Here is a 17,138-nt window from a genome sequence, read left to right as displayed (position 1 = left end):
GGCTAAGGGCTACCATATTGAGAAGTGCTGCTAAAGAGCAAGACTGATTTTTCTCTCTCCCCACTGACAGGAGGTTATGAGGGAGAGGGGATTGGGGCCTCTTGGGGTTTTTAGATCTGACACTGGTCTGAAATCTCTACCTGAGGGTAGGAGGGAGAGTGGGGCTCTGGAGGAGTGTGTTATTCACACTCAGAGAGTCTGTGATTGGAAGGTGCCTGAACACCCACTTGCACCTCTCCTTTTGTTGTCGTTTGCAGTCTTGAGGATACTGGCTCAGCCTCTGCCTATGCAGTGAGTCCTGTTCCTTCTCTTTTCCAGGTCTTCCCTCTTTAACCAACATTTCCCTCTCTGCTGATTCTTCCTTTCTGCCTTCAAATGCAAGTCCCTGCCACCTCCACCGGGAAACTTTTCAAATGAATGAACTGAAGCAATTTCTCCCCTTTGTCACACACTCCCTCTGCCACTGAAGACTTGCTTTCTTACTCATAGTGCCCCTTTCCTCACCGGTTCAGGGGCTGGTTCAGAGTTCATCCTTTTTAACATTCTTGTCGCGCTGACCCTATTAATGAGGGCTTCGTTGCAACTTCTCTCCTCCTGTAGCTTCTGTGGCCTTCTTGGCTCCATAGCCCTCCTCTCCCTTCTCTGCCTGAAGTACTTGTTTCATACTCCTGAACTGTGAGTGTCTTCTAAAGCTTGTTTCCTGACTTTTTCCTCAGTCTACATCATCCTCCTTGACAGTGCAGCTATGTTTATGACCTTAGCTACCACCTCTCCACAAATGAGTCCTCGACCTAAATCTCTTATTCTGATCCTTCACCAGTGGAAAGGATAGAAACTAGAGCATAGCTTCCATAAGATTATGGGCAAATAGTCCAGGCACGGTGGCTCACACCTGTAATCCCAGCACTTAGGGAGGCTGAGGCGGGCGGATCACGAGGTCAGGAGATCGAGACCATCCTGGCCAACATGGTGAAACCCCGTCTCTACTAAAAATACAAAAAAATGAGCTGGGCATGGTGGCGGGCTCCTGTAGTCCCAGCTACTCGGGAGGCTGAGGCAGGAGAATCGCTTGAACCTGGGAGGTAGAGGTTGCAGTGAGCAGAGATCATGCCACTGCACTCCAGCCTGGTGACAGAGCAAGACTCCGTCTCAAAAAAAAAAGAAAAAAAAAAGATTATGGGCAAATAGAACCCTGGCATCTTCTAGGACAGAGAGTGACTATTGAAAAACATTCCAATTTACCAAAGGCCAAATAATAAGATGCTTTTTATGTGCCAAGCACTGTTCTCAGCATTAGCTCATTTAATGCATTAACTCATTTAATTCTGGTAGAGAGAGTTCTAGTGTACTCATTTGCACTGCCACCCAAGTCCCCATCCACACCAAGAAGTAAATGGATGTAGCATGCCACTGTACACTGCGAACGCAGACAAGCACTCCTTTTGGGATTCTATTCTGTTCCATAACATGTCAATTCTCTCCTGTAAGCCCCTTCTCTGCCACATCAATGCTCTCCTCTAACTATGCCATAAATATTTTCCATCATCTTTCTGTTCCTAAATCACTGTGTGCTGTTGATATTCCACCAATACAGTACACTTAACATGTAGAAAATTTTAGATCTATCACCTCTCAAAAGCTGGCTTGCTTTCTAAGATTTTCCCATTTATGTCAGTGATTTTCCCATTTATGTCAGTGATTTTCGCATTTATGTCAGTGCCATCACCATTCCCTAGGCCCCCAAACTTGAAACTCAAGAGTTTTTCCTCCCTCTAATATCCCTCGCCTCTTCCCAGGTCTTCCCCAGCCCTTTGCCTTGCAATTTAATCTTTTGTTGTTTTCTGTGAAATATCTCTCAATCGACTTACTCATTCATTCTACAAATATTCGAGGCCTACTTCATCCCAGGCACTGTATTAAGTTCTAGAGACTTGGGGATAAGACACTATTCCTGCCTTCAACGAGCTTACAACCTGGTAGGGAAGACAGGTTTACAGGCATAGTGCATTGTTATAGGCACTGCAACAGGGACAACACAGGTGCTTTGAGAGCACAGCAGAGAGATGTCTCCTGCCACTAGGGAAGAAAGGGAAGGCTTCTCGAAGAAACTGGCGGCCGGGCACAGTGGCTCATGCCTCTAATCCCAGCACTTTGGGAGGCTGAAGCAGGCAGATCGCTTGAGCTCATGAGTTTGAGACCAGCCTCGCCAACATGGCAAAACCTTGTCTCTACAAAAAAATACAGAAATTAGCTGGGCATGGTGGTGCACACTTACAGTTCCCAGCTACTAGGGAGGCTGAAGTGGGAGGATGGCTTGAGCTTGGGAGGCGGAGGTTGCAGCGAGCTGAGATCTCGCCACTGCGCTCCAGTCTGACGACAAAGCAAGACTCTGTCTCAAAAAAAAAAAGAAACTGTGATGTAATTATTTTGTGAATGTGGGGGGGATGACAATTGGGGAAAAGGTGTGGGCATGATTTGTTAGATTCTCATCTGCCATAAATGAAAGTCAACACATAATGTCTCAAATTGATAAGCCATGAAATTTCCATAATGCTTACTGTTTAGAAACACGAAAGTAGATCCCAGAAGAAAACAATTTAAAACAATAAAAAAAAGTTTGCTTCTGGGGAGTAGATGACAAAGGTGGTAGGGAATTGCTTTTTTTCATTATAGGCACTCTAGTGCCAACTTACATTTAAATTTATGCATACTATTTTGATAGAAAAAAATGTCAAGAACAATTGGGAAGGTAAGAAGTAGCCATCGTGAATCTAAACAGCTTTCTCAAGAATTTTGACAATAAAGGAAAATAAATAATACATATGTAGCCTTAACATTAGCTAGGTACCGTTCTGAACACTTTAGGTATATTAACTATTTAATCCTCGTCTCAACGCTATGAAGTAGGTACTGTTACTGGCCCCATTTTACAGATGAGGAAACAGTTCTCACAGCTAGTAAGTGGCAGAGCTGGGATTAGAACCCAAGCCGGGTGGCTCCAGAGCCCATGCTCTTAACACTGATAGGTGGAAGGAAGTGAAGAGTTGAGAAAGGGTTTATTTGTTTTTGTTTTTCATTTGTAGTAGGAAAGGTGCTAGCAAAAAGGTCCAGCCAAGAAGATGGATAATCAGGCTGAGCCAGTGTTTGACTTTTGCCAACTATTGCTGTGAAAGGACAAGAAAGCGAAGGGAGCTTGAGAATGTAAACACACATGTTGGATGAGCCATGGATTCTCAGCCAGTTAGGAGAAAGGAGCTTGAGGGGTTGTGGGAAAATGAGGGGGTCAAGAAGAGAGTGGGGAAAGTGGAAGGAGAGAGGTTGTTTTCAAAGAAATGGGACATTGGCCTTGAAGAGGTGACAGATGGAATTATAGAAAATGAGGCAGGGTGTGGTGGCTTACGCCTGTAATCCCAGCACTTTGGGAGGCCAAGGCAGGTGGATCACCTAAGGTCAGGAGTTCGAGACCAGCCTGGCCAACACGGTGAAACCGCGTCTCTACTAAAACTACAAAGATTAGCTGGGCATGGTGGCACGCGCCTGTAATCCCAGCTACTTGGGAGGCTGAGGCAGGAGAATTGCTTGAACCCAGGAGGTAGAGGTGGCAGTGAGCCAAGCATCTAGCTACTGCACTCCAGCCTGGGTGACAGAGCTAGACTCCGTCTCAAACAAACAAACAAACACCCCTGTCCTTGCTCAGTCATCTATAATAGCTCTTAGTTGCTTATTTAAAACAATCTTTAAAGCCCTTCCCACCCTAGTTACCCAGCCCCTACTTTCAGTGCCTCTCTGAGCTACTGTGTCTGTAAACTGAAGGTATTGCACTCTGCCTTGCATATTGGAATAATTTTTTTTTTTTTGAGACAGGGTCTCACTCTGTTGCCCAGGCTAGAGTGCAGAGGCACAGTCATGGTTCACTGCAGCCTCAACCTCCTGGGCTCAAGCCATGCTCCCACCCTCAACCTCCTGAGTAGCTGGGACTACAGGTACTTACCACTAATATCCAGCTAATTTTTTTATTTTTTGTAAAGATGATGTCTCCCAGGCTGAAGTTATCCTCCTGCCTCAGCCTCCCAAAGTGCTGGGATTACTGGAGTGAGCCACCATGCCTGGCCTGGAATAAATTAATGGAAGAAAGGGTGCTTAAGGCCGGGTGCGGTGGCTCACGCCTGTAATCCCAACACTGTGGGGGGCCGAGGCAAGCGGATCAGAAGGTCAGGAGATCGAGACCATCCTGGCTAACATGGTGAAACCCCGTCTCTACTAAAAATACAAAAAAAAAAATTAGCCGGGCATGGTAGCGGGTGCCTGTAGTCCCAGCTACTCAGGAGGCTGAGGCAGGAGAATGGCAGGAACCCGGGAGGCGGAGCTTGCAGTGAGCCGAGATCGCGCCACTGCACTCCAGCCTGGGCAACAGAGCAAGAGCCCGTCTCAAAAAAAAAAAAAGAAAGAACAGGTGCTTAAAGAAGAATTGTTCTCGGCCGGGTGCAGTGGCTCACGCCTGTAATCCCAGCACTTTGGGAAGCCGAGGCGGGTGGATCATGAGGTCAAAAGATCGAGACCATCCTGGCCAACATGGTGAAACCCCATCTCTACTAAAAATACAAAAATTAGGTGGCCATGGTGGCATGCACCTGTAGTCCTAGCTACTTGGGAAGCTGAGGCAGGAGAATCGCTTGAACCTGGAAGGCAGAGGTTGCAGTGAGCCAAGATCATGCCACTACACTCCAGCCTGGCAACAGAGACTCTGTCTCAAAAAAAAAAAAAAGAATCGTTCTCATTACAGCCTAATTTCTTAATAGTCCCCAGTTGAGTCTTCCTCTTCAGTAGTTTGTTTTGTTTTTTTTTTTAATAATTGTAGATTTATAGGAGGTTTCAAAGAAATGTACAAGAGGAGTCCCATGCACCCTTCTCCCAGTCTTAATGTTTCACACAATTAAAGTATAATATCAAAACCAAGAAACTGACATTGGTACAATCCATAGAGCTTATTCGGAGTTCACCAGATATACATGCTGTCAATATTTGTATATGTGCGTGTGTAGCTATATGCAATTGTACCACATGTAGCCTTGCATAACTACCACCACAACCAAGATCTGGAAGCATTCCATTATCACAAGACTCCTTTGTGTTACCCCTTTCTGGCCACACCCATCCCCTCCCCTGTCCCTGTCCCCTGGCACCCATTTATCTATTATCTATCACTGTAGGTATGTTACTTCAATTAACATCACATAAATGGAATTGTGTGCTACGTATCCTTTTTCTTTTTTTTTTTTCTTTGAGACAGGGTCTTGTTCTGTCACCCAGGCTGGAGTGTGGTGGCATGAGCATGGCTCACTGCAATCTCCACCTCCCAGGCTCAAGCGATCTTCCCACCTCACCCTCCCCAGTAGTGGGACCACAGGTGCACACCACCACGCCCGGCTATATGCTTCTTTTGAGATTGTTTTTTTCACTCACATAATTTCATTGAAATTTATCCACCAGCATTTTTTAAAAATTAACTGTGCATCATCTTCAGTGAGATGTGTGCATTTCGTCTTTGTTCACGCCTTTTCCACTGCCTAGAATGCCCTCTACCAACCCTCTCTACCAATCTGTATCCATTTCCTTCAGTGTGTCTCACTGCTGGGTGCCTAAACCCATCTGACTTATTTCTCTTCCCTTATCAATTATGTATATTTCCCATGCCATATCATTTTCCACTTGCAGGTAGGAGACAGGGACCATGCCCATCTTATCTTTATATTCCCAGCATCTAGTACGGTGCCTGGGTACTGTAGGAGGTACCCAGTAAATAATTTTTTGGATGAATGAATGATTGAGGTTGCTCTACTGGATTCTTATACTGTGTCTTGGGTATGTGTTGTCTTCCCAACTAGACTCGAAGCTACGTTGTAAACTTGAGAGCAGCAACTCCATTCCATTTACTAGTATAGGCGAGGTCCCAGTTAGGGTTGCCGTAGATGTTTGTATGTGGCTTCAGTGAGCGTGTGTCTTTGTGTACCTGGGGGTGAAGTGAAGGTGTGTTTGTGGGCTGGTTTCCCAGCTGCCCAGCCTGACTTTCCAGTCAGCAGGATGGACCTGGAGATGTCAGGGCTGAAGACCCTGGAGCATGTGGCAGTGACAGTCTCCATCACTCACCCACGGCGCGGCAGCTTGGAGCTGAAGCTGTTCTGCCCCAGCGGCATGATGTCCCTCATCGGCGCCCCCCGCAGCATGGACTCGTATGTACACCCGCCAGAGGCCTGAGCAACCTTTTCAGCAAGGGCCTTTCCAAGGAAAAGAAATGGGAGAAGTGGATCCTGGCACTGTCCTAAACTACTGTGGCACCGGCTATCCCTGGCGGCTGGAAGCCTTTCATCACATGCCTTCTTCAAGTGCTAGGCCCTGTACCTCACATACACATTCTCTAATCCTTCTAAGAACCCCCTAGATTAGACTTTGTAACCTCCTTTTACAAATGAGGAAAGTGGCCGGGTGTGGTGGCTCACACCTGTAATCCCAGCACTTTGAGAGGTCAAGGCAGGAGAATCACTTGAAGCCAGGAGTTCAAGACCAGCCTGGGCAACAAAGTGAGACCCTGTCTCTACAAAAAATTTAAAGATTAGCCTTACAGGCCTATAGTCCCAGCTACTCAGGAGACTGAGGTGGGAGGATCACTTGAGCCCAGGAAGTCAAGGCTGCAGTGAGCTGTGATCATGCCACTGCACTCCAGCTTGGATAACAGCGTGAGACCCTGTCTCCAAAAAAAAAAAAGAAAAGAAAAGAAAAAGAAAAAAAAGAAAACAAGTCATGGAGCTAGTAAGTGCCCAAGAGAATAAGAATAAACCTAGATCCGTGGGACTCCAAGCCTGTGCAGGCTCCATGCTTGCTTTTTCCACCACACCACGTTAATACAAGTTCCTCCTTCCATGAGACCCCAGGGGCAAGGGGCACCTGAGAAGCCCTCGTGGCACCCTCCCAAGTTCTTTCCACGGCTACTACAGTAAGAAAGTGTTGCTGGGGGAAGGTCAGCTCTCGTCCTCGCCTTCCACCTGTTTCTGCTGTGTTCTTTCCGCAGGGATCCCAACGGCTTCGATGACTGGACCTTCTCCACTGTGCGATGCTGGGGAGAGGGAGCCCGAGGGACCTACAGGCTTGTCGTCAGGGATGTCGGTGAGCCTTGTGCCCTCGCACCAGGCCCTGCCTTTTCTGCTTGTTATCTGGTCCCTCTGCATCTCAGAGTCCCCACAGAAAGTGTCCCGTGTACAATATATAGGGTTGCCATTGGACCAAGAGGGTTGATGCCAAGAGTGTGTGCCATCCATGAAATGGGCATTGCTATCTGAAACTGTTCATTTATACTACCTCTCATATTCCTTGGAGGAGTGACCCATCCGTTTCTCCTCAGGATAGCAACAAAAAGTCCTTGTCGAAACCACATTTCAAGTCCTTTTACGTATAACCATCCTTCGGCCAGCCCCGGTAGGCAGGTAAGGGCAGGACTCATTTCAACTTTTTTTTAAAACTGGCCCAGAGGTTTGAGGTGACTTGTGGAAGGTCACCATATCACTGAAGGCCACGATATCCATGAATTGTGAATATCTTCAGTATCAGCATATAGACTGGAAATTGAGCTCCACCCTCCCATCCTCCAGTCAAGTTAGGTATTCGCTAGGCCAGTGGTTTTCAAAGCTTTCTTTAATTTGGTAGAAAGACATTTTTTCCAATCCCAGCGGAACCCCCAAAATATGGGAGAGAAAAGCAAGACTCTGCTTTGGAGTACAGCCTTTCAACCCTTTCCATCCCTAAGGGCACCCAGTGAGGCCCTTCTGCAGAACCTGGGGTCAGTGGGACACAGTGAGGCAGCTGCTAGAGCAGACCATGTGGCCTGAGCCCCTTTGGGTGGCAGGGCGGGCAGGGCCTCTGCTGTTTGGCATGGCTGACAGAGGGGCGTGGCTCACGAGCTGCCCCTTGCTGCCCTAGGGGATGAGTCATTCCAGGTCGGCATCCTCCGGCAATGGCAGCTGACCCTATATGGCTCTGTGTGGAGTCCAGTAGACATCAGGGACAGACAAAGGTGGGTAAAGCCGCATGTGTCAGAGGGAAGGCCACTCACAGGGGAAGGGCCATCTAGGGAGCCCATCGCCCTCTGAACCCCAGCTGTGCTTCCCAGCTCCAGCCTCAAGCTGGTAGATGGAGCCCCGGGCTGGGAACTCACAGTCTGGGCCTCTTCTTTTTGCTGTGGGGCTTCCCTGTCTTCAGCTGTAAGGTGGGAAGATGGGTGAGGGCAGATGGTATAGGCACCACAGTCAGTGGGGCATCCTTACCCCTTTTCTACTCCACAGGCTGTTAGAGAGTGCCATGAGTGGAAAATACCTGCATGATGACTTCGCCCTGCCCTGCCCACCGGGGCTGAAAATTCCTGAGGAAGATGGTTACACCATCACCCCCAACACCCTCAAGGTACTAGGGTCAAGATTCAAGCTGCGGGTAGATGGGACTGTCCTGTCTGGGGGATGGAGTTCTTAGTGTGCTTCTCACGGTGACCTGCAGAGTGAAGGACTGGGAAGACCTGGGTCCCAGCAGTGGTTTCATAGCATTGCTCCTACCCTGTTAGCCTAACTCTTACAGGACAGGCCTTGTCGGGGAACCGGGCAGGGGGAATAGTTTGGGTGAAAAGGCAGTTGCTAGAAGGAAAAAGACATTCTGAGCTCATTGTCCTGGGCTGAGAAACGCTGTAGGCTTCGGGAAACAGTGCCTCACGTAGGTGTTTGCCTCGGCCCCAGACCCTGGTGCTGGTAGGCTGTTTCACCGTCTTCTGGACTGTTTACTACATGCTGGAAGTATATTTGAGCCAGAGGAATGTGGCTTCCAATCAAGTTTGTAGGAGTGGACCCTGCCACTGGCCCCATCGGAGCCGGAAAGCCAAGGAGGAAGGGACAGAGCTAGAATCAGTGCCACTTTGCAGCAGCAAGGATCCAGACGAAGTGGAAGCAGAGAACAGGGGCCCTCCCACCACCTCTGACCTCCTTGCCCCAGACCTGCTGGAGCAAGGGGACTGGAGCCTGTCCCAGAACAAGAGCGCCCTGGACTGCCCTCATCAGCACCTAGATCTACTGCACGGGAAGGAGGAGCAGATCTGCTGACCTCAGGGCCTGACAGTGTGGGACAGGCTCTTCTTTCCCAAAATTAGGGAGCTCTTGACAGAAAGCCGTTCTGATGCTTACATCTGGAATCTGAGGCATCCTCTGACTCCACTCAAAGAGGGTGAGGGCCTTCTTAAGATACAAATGGCAGAGGATCGGTGCCAGAGAAGTCTGGTCAGAGCCACAGGGTCTGCCTCCAGCCAAACGGGAGCTTTTGGTGAGAAGGTGTTGGACAGGGGATTGGCGCCCCCCTTTGGGTTGGCCTCCATCCTCATCTCTCTTGGGCCAAGCCGGCTGCCTAGGTCCCCCAAGGATGGGGGACCCCATCCCACACGAGTTGAGAAGGTGCCTGCCATAGCCAGGAGCGCATCTCAATGGAAACATCACTGGGGCCACTTGGGAAGAGGACTTCGGGGTAGAGGCTGGGAGGAGCCCCTGGACATGTCTGTCCTGAAAGCGGCTGCCTCCATTACCCATTCCCAAGATGCCTGATCAGAAGCCAATCATGAATGAACCCCTGGCTCCTTCACCACCACCCCCACAATTGGTATGATGCTGCCGGCACAGCTGGGATACACACGGCTCCCCCAGGCCTGAGCTGCTTCACTAGGGAATCCTGCGGCAGGACTGCAGAGCAGATGGCAGATGCGCATGTTGGAGGAGAGAGCCTTGGGAGCCACTGCACTCCAGTCCGCCAGCACCCTGTCTTCCTCTGCAAGTGCTCAGGGAAATGGCCTTCCCGCCGGAGGCCAGCTATCTGCCTCACAGGCTGTGACTCTTCTCTCAACCTTGGCCTTCTCCCCTCTTCTGAGCTAGTTGGTTGAATTTTTTTTTAATGCTTAAGGTTTGTTTTTCTCTTTTCACAGCAACATTTTCTTGAATTTTTTTCTGCACAGCTTTTCCAAAATAAAAACCTTCCAAACAATTCTGCCACTCGCAATCTCTCCTTTCCTCTGTCTCCCCAAAGCCACTGCACGCTGCTGAGTGGCTCCTTTTTCCCTTCGGTCCCCAAGATTCACTCTCCTGTTCTATGGCCTGTTTCCTCTGAAAGAATCTGACCGTCCCGGAATCTTGGCACATGAAGGGTCCTTCGGAGGACGGCAGCCAGGAACACATATAAGCCCGAGATGCCTAGGCAGGCATCTGTCCCCTGTGCCGATCTGAAACCATAACAAAAGTGACCAGGGCAAATCAAACTCTGCCAGCCAGGCCTGAGAAAAGATTGATGTATTTTTTTTTTTTTTTTTTTTTTTGAGTTCCAACCCCAAAAATATTCCAGGACAAGATAGGGGGCAGGCTGGGCTGGTTCTTCAATGGGCTTTTGCCGCCAAGGAGGACAGTGGACTTGGCCCACATCCAGGCTACCCCCAGCCCGCTTCTCCCCTGCTTAGCCCAGGGAGGAGACAGTAGAGGTGACGGGGGCAGCCGGGAGGGAGGGGCCAAGGCAGTGATGCTTTTGGGTAAGAAGTTGGGCTGAGGCTGGAGGCACAGGGAGGAGCTGCCCATGTGCAGTTACCATTGCTCAGTGACAGAACCTCAAAGCTTGGCCAGGGCTGAAGGTACCACACGGGTGTGGGTGAGGCAGGCTAAGCGGGATGGCTGCAGCCAAGGAGCTGGGGGAGGGCAGGGCTCAGGGCTAGCCCTCTCCGCTCTAACTGATGATCTGCCGAGGTCGTCCGTAGCCTGTCATGCCGGCCTGGGAGGCCCCTCTGTTGCTGCCCATCTGAAGGCCAATGACATGCTTTCCCTCCTGCAGCTGGCTCTCCGTGAATTCCCTCTTATGCTCCTGCGCTTTCCTAGAAGAGGAGGAACCAGGATAAAGACTTGGTAGAACTGTGTGTTTTCCACCCGTTCTGTTACATCCTAGCACAATCCCATTGCCTTCCTGTTTCACTTTTTTTCCCTAATCTAGCTTGCCTCATAGGCTAGGGAGACTGAGCGCAGGAGGGTGGAAAGGGAGGGGTCAAGGAGTATTAAGGACCCATTATTCCCGATCCCAGACGCTCACTTTATCCCTTCTTGGCTATCTGCTTCCCCTAATCCTTCTCGCAAGCTCCTTAGCACAAGCCACCTCCCACCCCATGTGGAGACCCAAGCTCCCTGGCGGCCACATACTTCATAAACCAGTTGGGATCTCCACGGTAGTGCCCATCATTCTTGGTCACTGCCAAGCTGCCCAAAGCCATCAGGGTCCTCTGCACTGCTGCCATGTCTTTGCCTGTGAGAAGACAGGAGAGAGGAGACGAACATTAAGAACGTATAAACAAGACTCCAAGCCAGGGCCTGCCCCCGTCTCTCACAAAAAAATGGCCAAACCAGGGCCAAGAGTTGTCCCCAATTCAAGGGAGGCCTCTCAGTCGACCTGTAAGCGTGGCGTGTTATTCTCGGCATATCCCATCCCTGCTGTGTGCGGGCGAGCACACCCCTAGTTGTGGCATATTCTGGTCATTCCCTCTCCCTGTCCCAGCACCCTGTCCTCCTGCCCACCTCCTCCCCCAGCCCCTTCTTCCTCTCTACCTTCAAAGAGGTCAACAGTCTGGAACATGTCAGTCTTGATGACCCCATAGTCCTCAGCCGCCTTCAGGAACTGAGCCACCTGCTCCATCTGCTTGAAGACCATGGACGGCGGGTTCTCGGGCACCTTCACCGGCTTGGAGCCATCAGGGTACAGGCTGTTCACCAGCTTGCTCAGAATCTACCAGGCATAGGACATAGGACGCACCTTAGCAGTCAGCTCAGGGATTGGCCCAGGACTCACAGGGTGGCACACCCCAGCCCCCCAGCCCAGGGTGCCACTCACCACGCCATTCTTCAGCCAGACCTGGAAGCCCAAGCGCCCACGGTCTGGGCGGCCCACATCAGGGCCACACTGCACAATGATCCACTCCACCAGCCGCTCCTCCAGCTCCTCGTCATACTTCTTCTCGATTTTGGACTGCACTTCGCGGCTCATGCCATAGGAAGGACCCTTGTTGGCCATGTTTGGGGAAAGCTAAAGCAGGCCAGGGTGAAGGAGGGAGGGGCAGAGGGTCAGAGGATCAGGGAGCAGCTCTGCTTTCACCCGTGCCAGGTGGCCTTCTAGCTCTGTGCAGGGTACCCGGCCATCCTAGACACTTGTCACAGCACTGCCCTTCCAGACCAGGCTCAGCCCCTACTCCAGACACCTCTCTGAACTTGAATACCAGGAAACAGGATACCAGGTCTTTGGAGGTCTAGAGCAGGGGTCAGTAAACTGTTTTTGTAAAGGATAAGACAGTACATATTTTAGGCTTTGCAGGCCACATGGTCTCTGCTGTTGCAGTGTGAAAGCAGCCACAGACAATATGTAACAAATGAACATGGCTTTGTTCCAATAAAACTTTATTTACAAAAGCAGACAGCAGGCTGGATTTGGCCCATGAGCTGTAGTTTGACAACCCTTGGTCTAGAACATTCTTTGCCAAGACCAGCTACAGAGCCACTAGAGAGATCTTCCAGAAGCCACATTGCCCCCACAGAATACAGCCAGCTGGTGCATTTGTCCAGCTGTGGGTGTGAGGGTTCACTGCCTCTGCCTCAAGCAACCATTACCTCCTACTCTCACTCAGAAGCAGGCCCTGGCCTGGAAGCTGGAACTCCAGAACTCCAGCTCTTTTCAGGTCAGCTCAGCTTCTGGTCTGCAGCTGAAGAGACTAAAACTCGCCCACCCCAGGCAAGGGCGACGAAGCCACCAAAGCCCAAGAGTTCTTGGCAAAGAAGCTGCATTTCCTCAGAGGAACCAGAGACACCTGGTCTACCCATTGACTTCCCCTCATGCCCTTACGCTCTCGTAAGGCTACCCTTACGGAGTAGCCTGAGTAACCAAGAAGTCAGAGTTCCCCAGGGATCTTCCAGAGCCAAGAGTCTGCCTGCCAGGGAATGGGAAGCCCGGCCCGATCCAGCAACTGCCACCCTGAGGGCCTGGGCCTGGCACTGCTCAGGAGTCCCACTCATGGAGAGGGGTGGCGGCAGGAGCGGGCCAGGCAGGTAGGTCCCTGAGCAGACAGATGGGGGTGGCTGGGAAAAGGAACAGGAAACTGACCTGGCCACTGATGTCACCCTAGGGTGCTGTGCCTTCTCTCCAGTGTTTGTCTGAAGAGACTTCCAAAAGAGGTACCAAAGGAAGCCGAACCCATCCCCTGGCCTCAGAGGGGTCAGAGTTTGGGAGGGACACACTGGTCTGAGGACGGAGGCAGGAGCGTGCTCCCCTGGCTCCCTCTCTGGTGAGACCCCTCCCCACTGGCACCCCACCCGCGGGAAGCAGAGCGAACACTATCACACCCCACTGGTCCCAGGCCAGCTGCCCAGCCTGATGCCTGCCCTTCCTTTCCCAGGCTGACAGCTTTTCTGGGCTGGAGTTCCTCATCTGTGAAGTGGGGGTTATGTTATCACAGACGGTGTCTGTGAACTCCCTCACATACTGCCTGGCCCTTCGCAGAGCTTCTCGAAATGTCAGTTCTTTGCTGCCCAGAGCGAGGCTCCTGGTAATGACCAGGGAGACAGCCTACCCTTGACCAAGGGGTGAAAAACTGACCTCAAAATGTCAAGTTCTTTGCTGCCCGCTCCAGCCTCCACCCCCTTCTCACAGTCATTCCCTGAGCGTGCAGCAGCGTTCACACGGACTCATCGAAGCATCCGTCATTGGGCATCCCTCTCCTCCTTGCGTCTGTTTCCTTATGTGTAAAGTGGGGGCGGGACCACCTCTGAGGACCCAGTTCTCTGAGCACTGGGGATGAGGTGGGCTCCTGGCCCAGCCACCCCTCTCTCTGCCAGTGATGCCAGAGACCCCAAAGGCAGAGTGCTCTGTTCTGCTGTTCAGCTACAAACAGCCAATCCCTCCCTTCACCCTGTGTGTCCCACTCCCGCTCGCCAACCACCCAAGGACTCCTGCACAAAGAACTGTGGTCCAAACCCCCAAGTCAGCCGGGACCAGGTGATTTTGGTAGCCCTGCATCCTGGCCTCCATCCACCCCAGCCTCTGTCTCAGCCTTTGCACCACCATCCCAGACAGGCACCCACATTCTGTCCCTGGCCCTGCTTCTACCCCCACTCCACCTGCCCTCACGCCTGCCTTCCCCTCCTGCACCCCTGTTGGGTTCCTGAGGAACAGGATGGAAGGAGAGTGTGTCCCCTACCCCCAGCTTCCCGTCTCAGGAGGGTCAGAACAGACAATACAGGTCAAAGCAGCAAGGCTAAGGGTGACAGGTACACAACGCTGCAGCCCCCAGATCTAGAGACAAGATTAGGATTTCGGTCAGAGGGAGGATGAAGCACACACCATCCCCACTCCCACCCAGCACCACCATCTTTCCCCTTCCTCTTCCTGGGTCAGGGTCGAAAAGTGGAGAATCCCCAGAAATCCTTTAGAGTCCTCTGATGGAGCCTCCCCAGTCCTGCCTTCGAGTCAGTGGGGAGGGGGAGAGGAGGATGACTACAGGGCGGCCCACCCAGGGGCGTCTCAAGACACTCCCAGGACAGCATGGACAGGCTTGGACCCTCCTGCCCTGTGGCTCCTGCCAGGATCCCTCCCCTGAGCTGCCCAGTGGGTGAAAGTGGGCAGTGGAGAAAGTCCAGGGGCAAACGGGAAGGTGGCACCCCCTACCAGCAGAAGCCCAGAAACACGAGCAGAGCCAGGGGCCCCTGCAGGGCTGCTGTGCCCCTTCTCTCTTCCCAAATAGGAGTGAGCACATCTGGACGTCTGACAGGGCAGGAGGGTGGCTCCTCTCCACTCCACAGACGAAACAGGAGTGGCCCGGCTACATAAATATGTGCCATCCTCACTGCTACCTTTGGAATAGCAACTTTGAAAGGGAACCACCCTTTGGGAAAGACCAAGGGTCCCAGGCCTGCCCCGCCCATCACTCCAAAGCTCCTCCTTGGCAGTACCCGCCCCCCACCCCTCTGCTACAGTGGGGGTAACCTCCCACTGTCATACAGTGGAAGGGGCTGCCTGTCGGAAGGACAGGCCTCGCATCTCCACACTTTGCCCCAGACTGTGGAATACAAGAGTTCTGTGGCCCTTCACATTGTCGCGGGGCTATCGCTGCTGCTCAGGCCCTGGCCCTGGGGATCCGCCAGAGTGGGACACCGTGCTCCAACACAGGTGCATTCACACACTCCTCACCTCCTTGGAGGTTCTCCTAGAGGGGCAGACAGCAGAGCCTTGGCCTAACCGGCCGGCGCCTGCAGCCTTACACACACCCTGTGGATGCAGCTGGCTGAGATGGGGAGCCTCCCTCTCACCCCGCGGTTTCCACCACCAATTCCTCTGCACCAGCCAAGTCATCCCGGGCATTTCAATGAGCCCAGGGCTGCCCGGTCTGAGAGAGATCCAGGATACTAGTGATCCAGCCCACCCTGCCTGGAGCTTAGGCCCCCATGCTGACTGAGAGGGTGAGTTTCCCTAGCCAGGGAGCTGGCGCCTGGGACCTCAGGAGAGCCTGCCTGAAATGCACCCACTGCTCCTGTCCAGCTCCAGCCCAACTTCCCTCCAAGCCCCAGCGAATGCACTCACAAGTCTTCCTCAGGGCTCGCAGGAAAGAGTGAAGACTTGTGTCTGGGCTTGGACAGACAGGATGGGGCGCTGGCTGGGTGAGGGGTTTAAAGGGCTGCCGCCGTGGTGATGTCAGCCTCCCCCGCTGGCTCGCTCCTCGGCCCCCTCCCTGCTGGAGGAAGCCAGCTCCGCTCCCCACCCTCCTCCCTGCTGGAGGAAGCCAGCTCCGCTCCCCACCCCCAGCTCCCCCAGTGACTCCACACAGGCTCCATATTTGGGGAAACACACCAAGTTGGAGCAGTCTACCGGGGCTGCCGAGACATTCTCTGCATGCTTTGGAGATGGAGCGGGCCGGGGCGGGGCACGCTGCCGGCAAGGAGCCGGCCCGGGAAAAGCCTTTTATGGACAGGACCCTGCCCGGACTTATGGCTGCTCCTACTTCACTGTTCTCTGGCCCCAAGTTTGAGAAGAGGGGGAGTTCAATAGAGTCTGGCTGCAGAGAGGGGCAAGGGGCTGGGGAGACGGGAATCCCAGGGGTTTGTGGGGACAAACCAGCCACCCTCTCCTCCTGGGGCTTTTAGCTCTGATGGGACATAGCTTTCCTGAGGACCTACTCCACACCAGGCCCTTTGCAGTGCTCTCACTGAATACTCACAGCTACATTGTGAGGGTGTAATTACATCCCCATTTTACAGATGAGGAAACTGAGGCCCCGAGTGCGTCTTCCTCAAGGCCACATGGTGAATGGTGAGTGGCGGATCCTGCGCATCTCTGCTGACCCCCGTGGGTGCAGGAGAGGGTCAGACCCACCCTTTCAATTGTACCACCCTGTTCAGGTTGAGAAGAGCTTTCAGTTCAGGTAGGTCTTGACTTATATGCTTTAGTTGGGGCTGGGATTTGAGGGTTCGGCAGAAGCTGAGTCCAACTCCGGTCCCCATCCAGTGGGCAGTGTCAATAAGAGGGTCTCTAAAGCCTGGCAGGGCCTGAGACACTAACGAAGGAGCAGGAGGCTCAGGAGGCTGGTATCATCCCTTCCTCCCTTTAGGAACAGTCCTTACCAGCCTGGAAAACAGACCAGCCTCTGTCACTCCATGGAGATAACCGGCTCTCATCTTGCTTGTACCTGGCTTCAGGGATCTTGGGGAGAGACAGGAGGTTAAAAAAGGTGAGGCTAACAGTGGGATCCCTGGACTGCCTGCTGTGGCACTCCCCTGCAAGAGCACCTGGTAGGGAAGACCTAACGCTTTCCGCTACACACACACTGCCACACCCGGCACCACCCCTAGCCAAACAAGGCCCTAGGAGGGGGCTGCCAGGCCTGGCAGAAGAGGGGACCGCCTCCGCAGTTCTGCCCACTGCGACCGGATGTGCTCCAGAGCCCAGGGGAGGCACAGCCATAGCACCTCCCAGTGGCACCTGCAAGAAAAGCAGGAAGAGGAGTGGGGCCCTGGCCAGGGGAAAGCCCACCCCTCCATCCCTGACCCTGCAGGCCT

General features: G+C 52.5%; 2 protein-coding genes across 13 annotated transcripts in view; one reads left to right on the top strand and one right to left on the bottom strand.

Annotated features, from left to right (window-relative positions):
• PCSK7 (proprotein convertase subtilisin/kexin type 7) overlaps positions 1-17,138 on the top strand; it is a 36,905-nt gene that overhangs the window by 16,983 nt on the left and 2,784 nt on the right. For 3 of the 12 annotated variants that reach the window (XM_032167497.2, XM_032167498.2, XM_058446943.1), the window contains 5 exons: positions 6,053-6,230; positions 7,067-7,161; positions 7,972-8,065; positions 8,334-8,451; positions 8,775-10,059. In XM_032167497.2, coding sequence (XP_032023388.1) covers positions 6,053-6,230; positions 7,067-7,161; positions 7,972-8,065; positions 8,334-8,451; positions 8,775-9,134 — 845 coding nt within the window. In that variant the 3' untranslated portion in view covers positions 9,135-10,059. Of the gene's footprint in view, positions 1-6,052; positions 6,231-7,066; positions 7,162-7,396; positions 7,479-7,971; positions 8,067-8,333; positions 8,452-8,774; positions 10,060-13,216; positions 13,572-16,340; positions 16,811-17,138 lie in introns of those variants that run through there. The other 9 variants (XR_009215738.1, XR_009215736.1, XR_009215739.1 and 6 more) reach the window with 8 other exon arrangements.
• TAGLN (transgelin) lies at positions 8,445-15,817 on the bottom strand. Its single transcript, XM_032167509.2, has 5 exons — positions 15,667-15,817; positions 11,935-12,126; positions 11,652-11,829; positions 11,250-11,352; positions 8,445-10,930 (listed from the first exon to the last, which is right to left on the bottom strand). Exons 2-5 carry the CDS (start codon positions 12,112-12,114, stop codon positions 10,786-10,788), a joined length of 606 nt encoding a protein of 201 aa, XP_032023400.1. The 5' UTR covers positions 12,115-12,126; positions 15,667-15,817; the 3' UTR covers positions 8,445-10,785.

This window comes from Hylobates moloch, unplaced genomic scaffold (assembly GCF_009828535.3).
Source record: "Hylobates moloch isolate HMO894 unplaced genomic scaffold, HMol_V3 SCAFFOLD_11, whole genome shotgun sequence".
In the NCBI taxonomy this organism is placed as follows: domain Eukaryota; kingdom Metazoa; phylum Chordata; class Mammalia; order Primates; family Hylobatidae; genus Hylobates; species Hylobates moloch.
The sequence above is the reverse complement of the archived record's forward strand: the minus strand, read 5'-3'. Positions and strand labels throughout refer to the sequence as shown.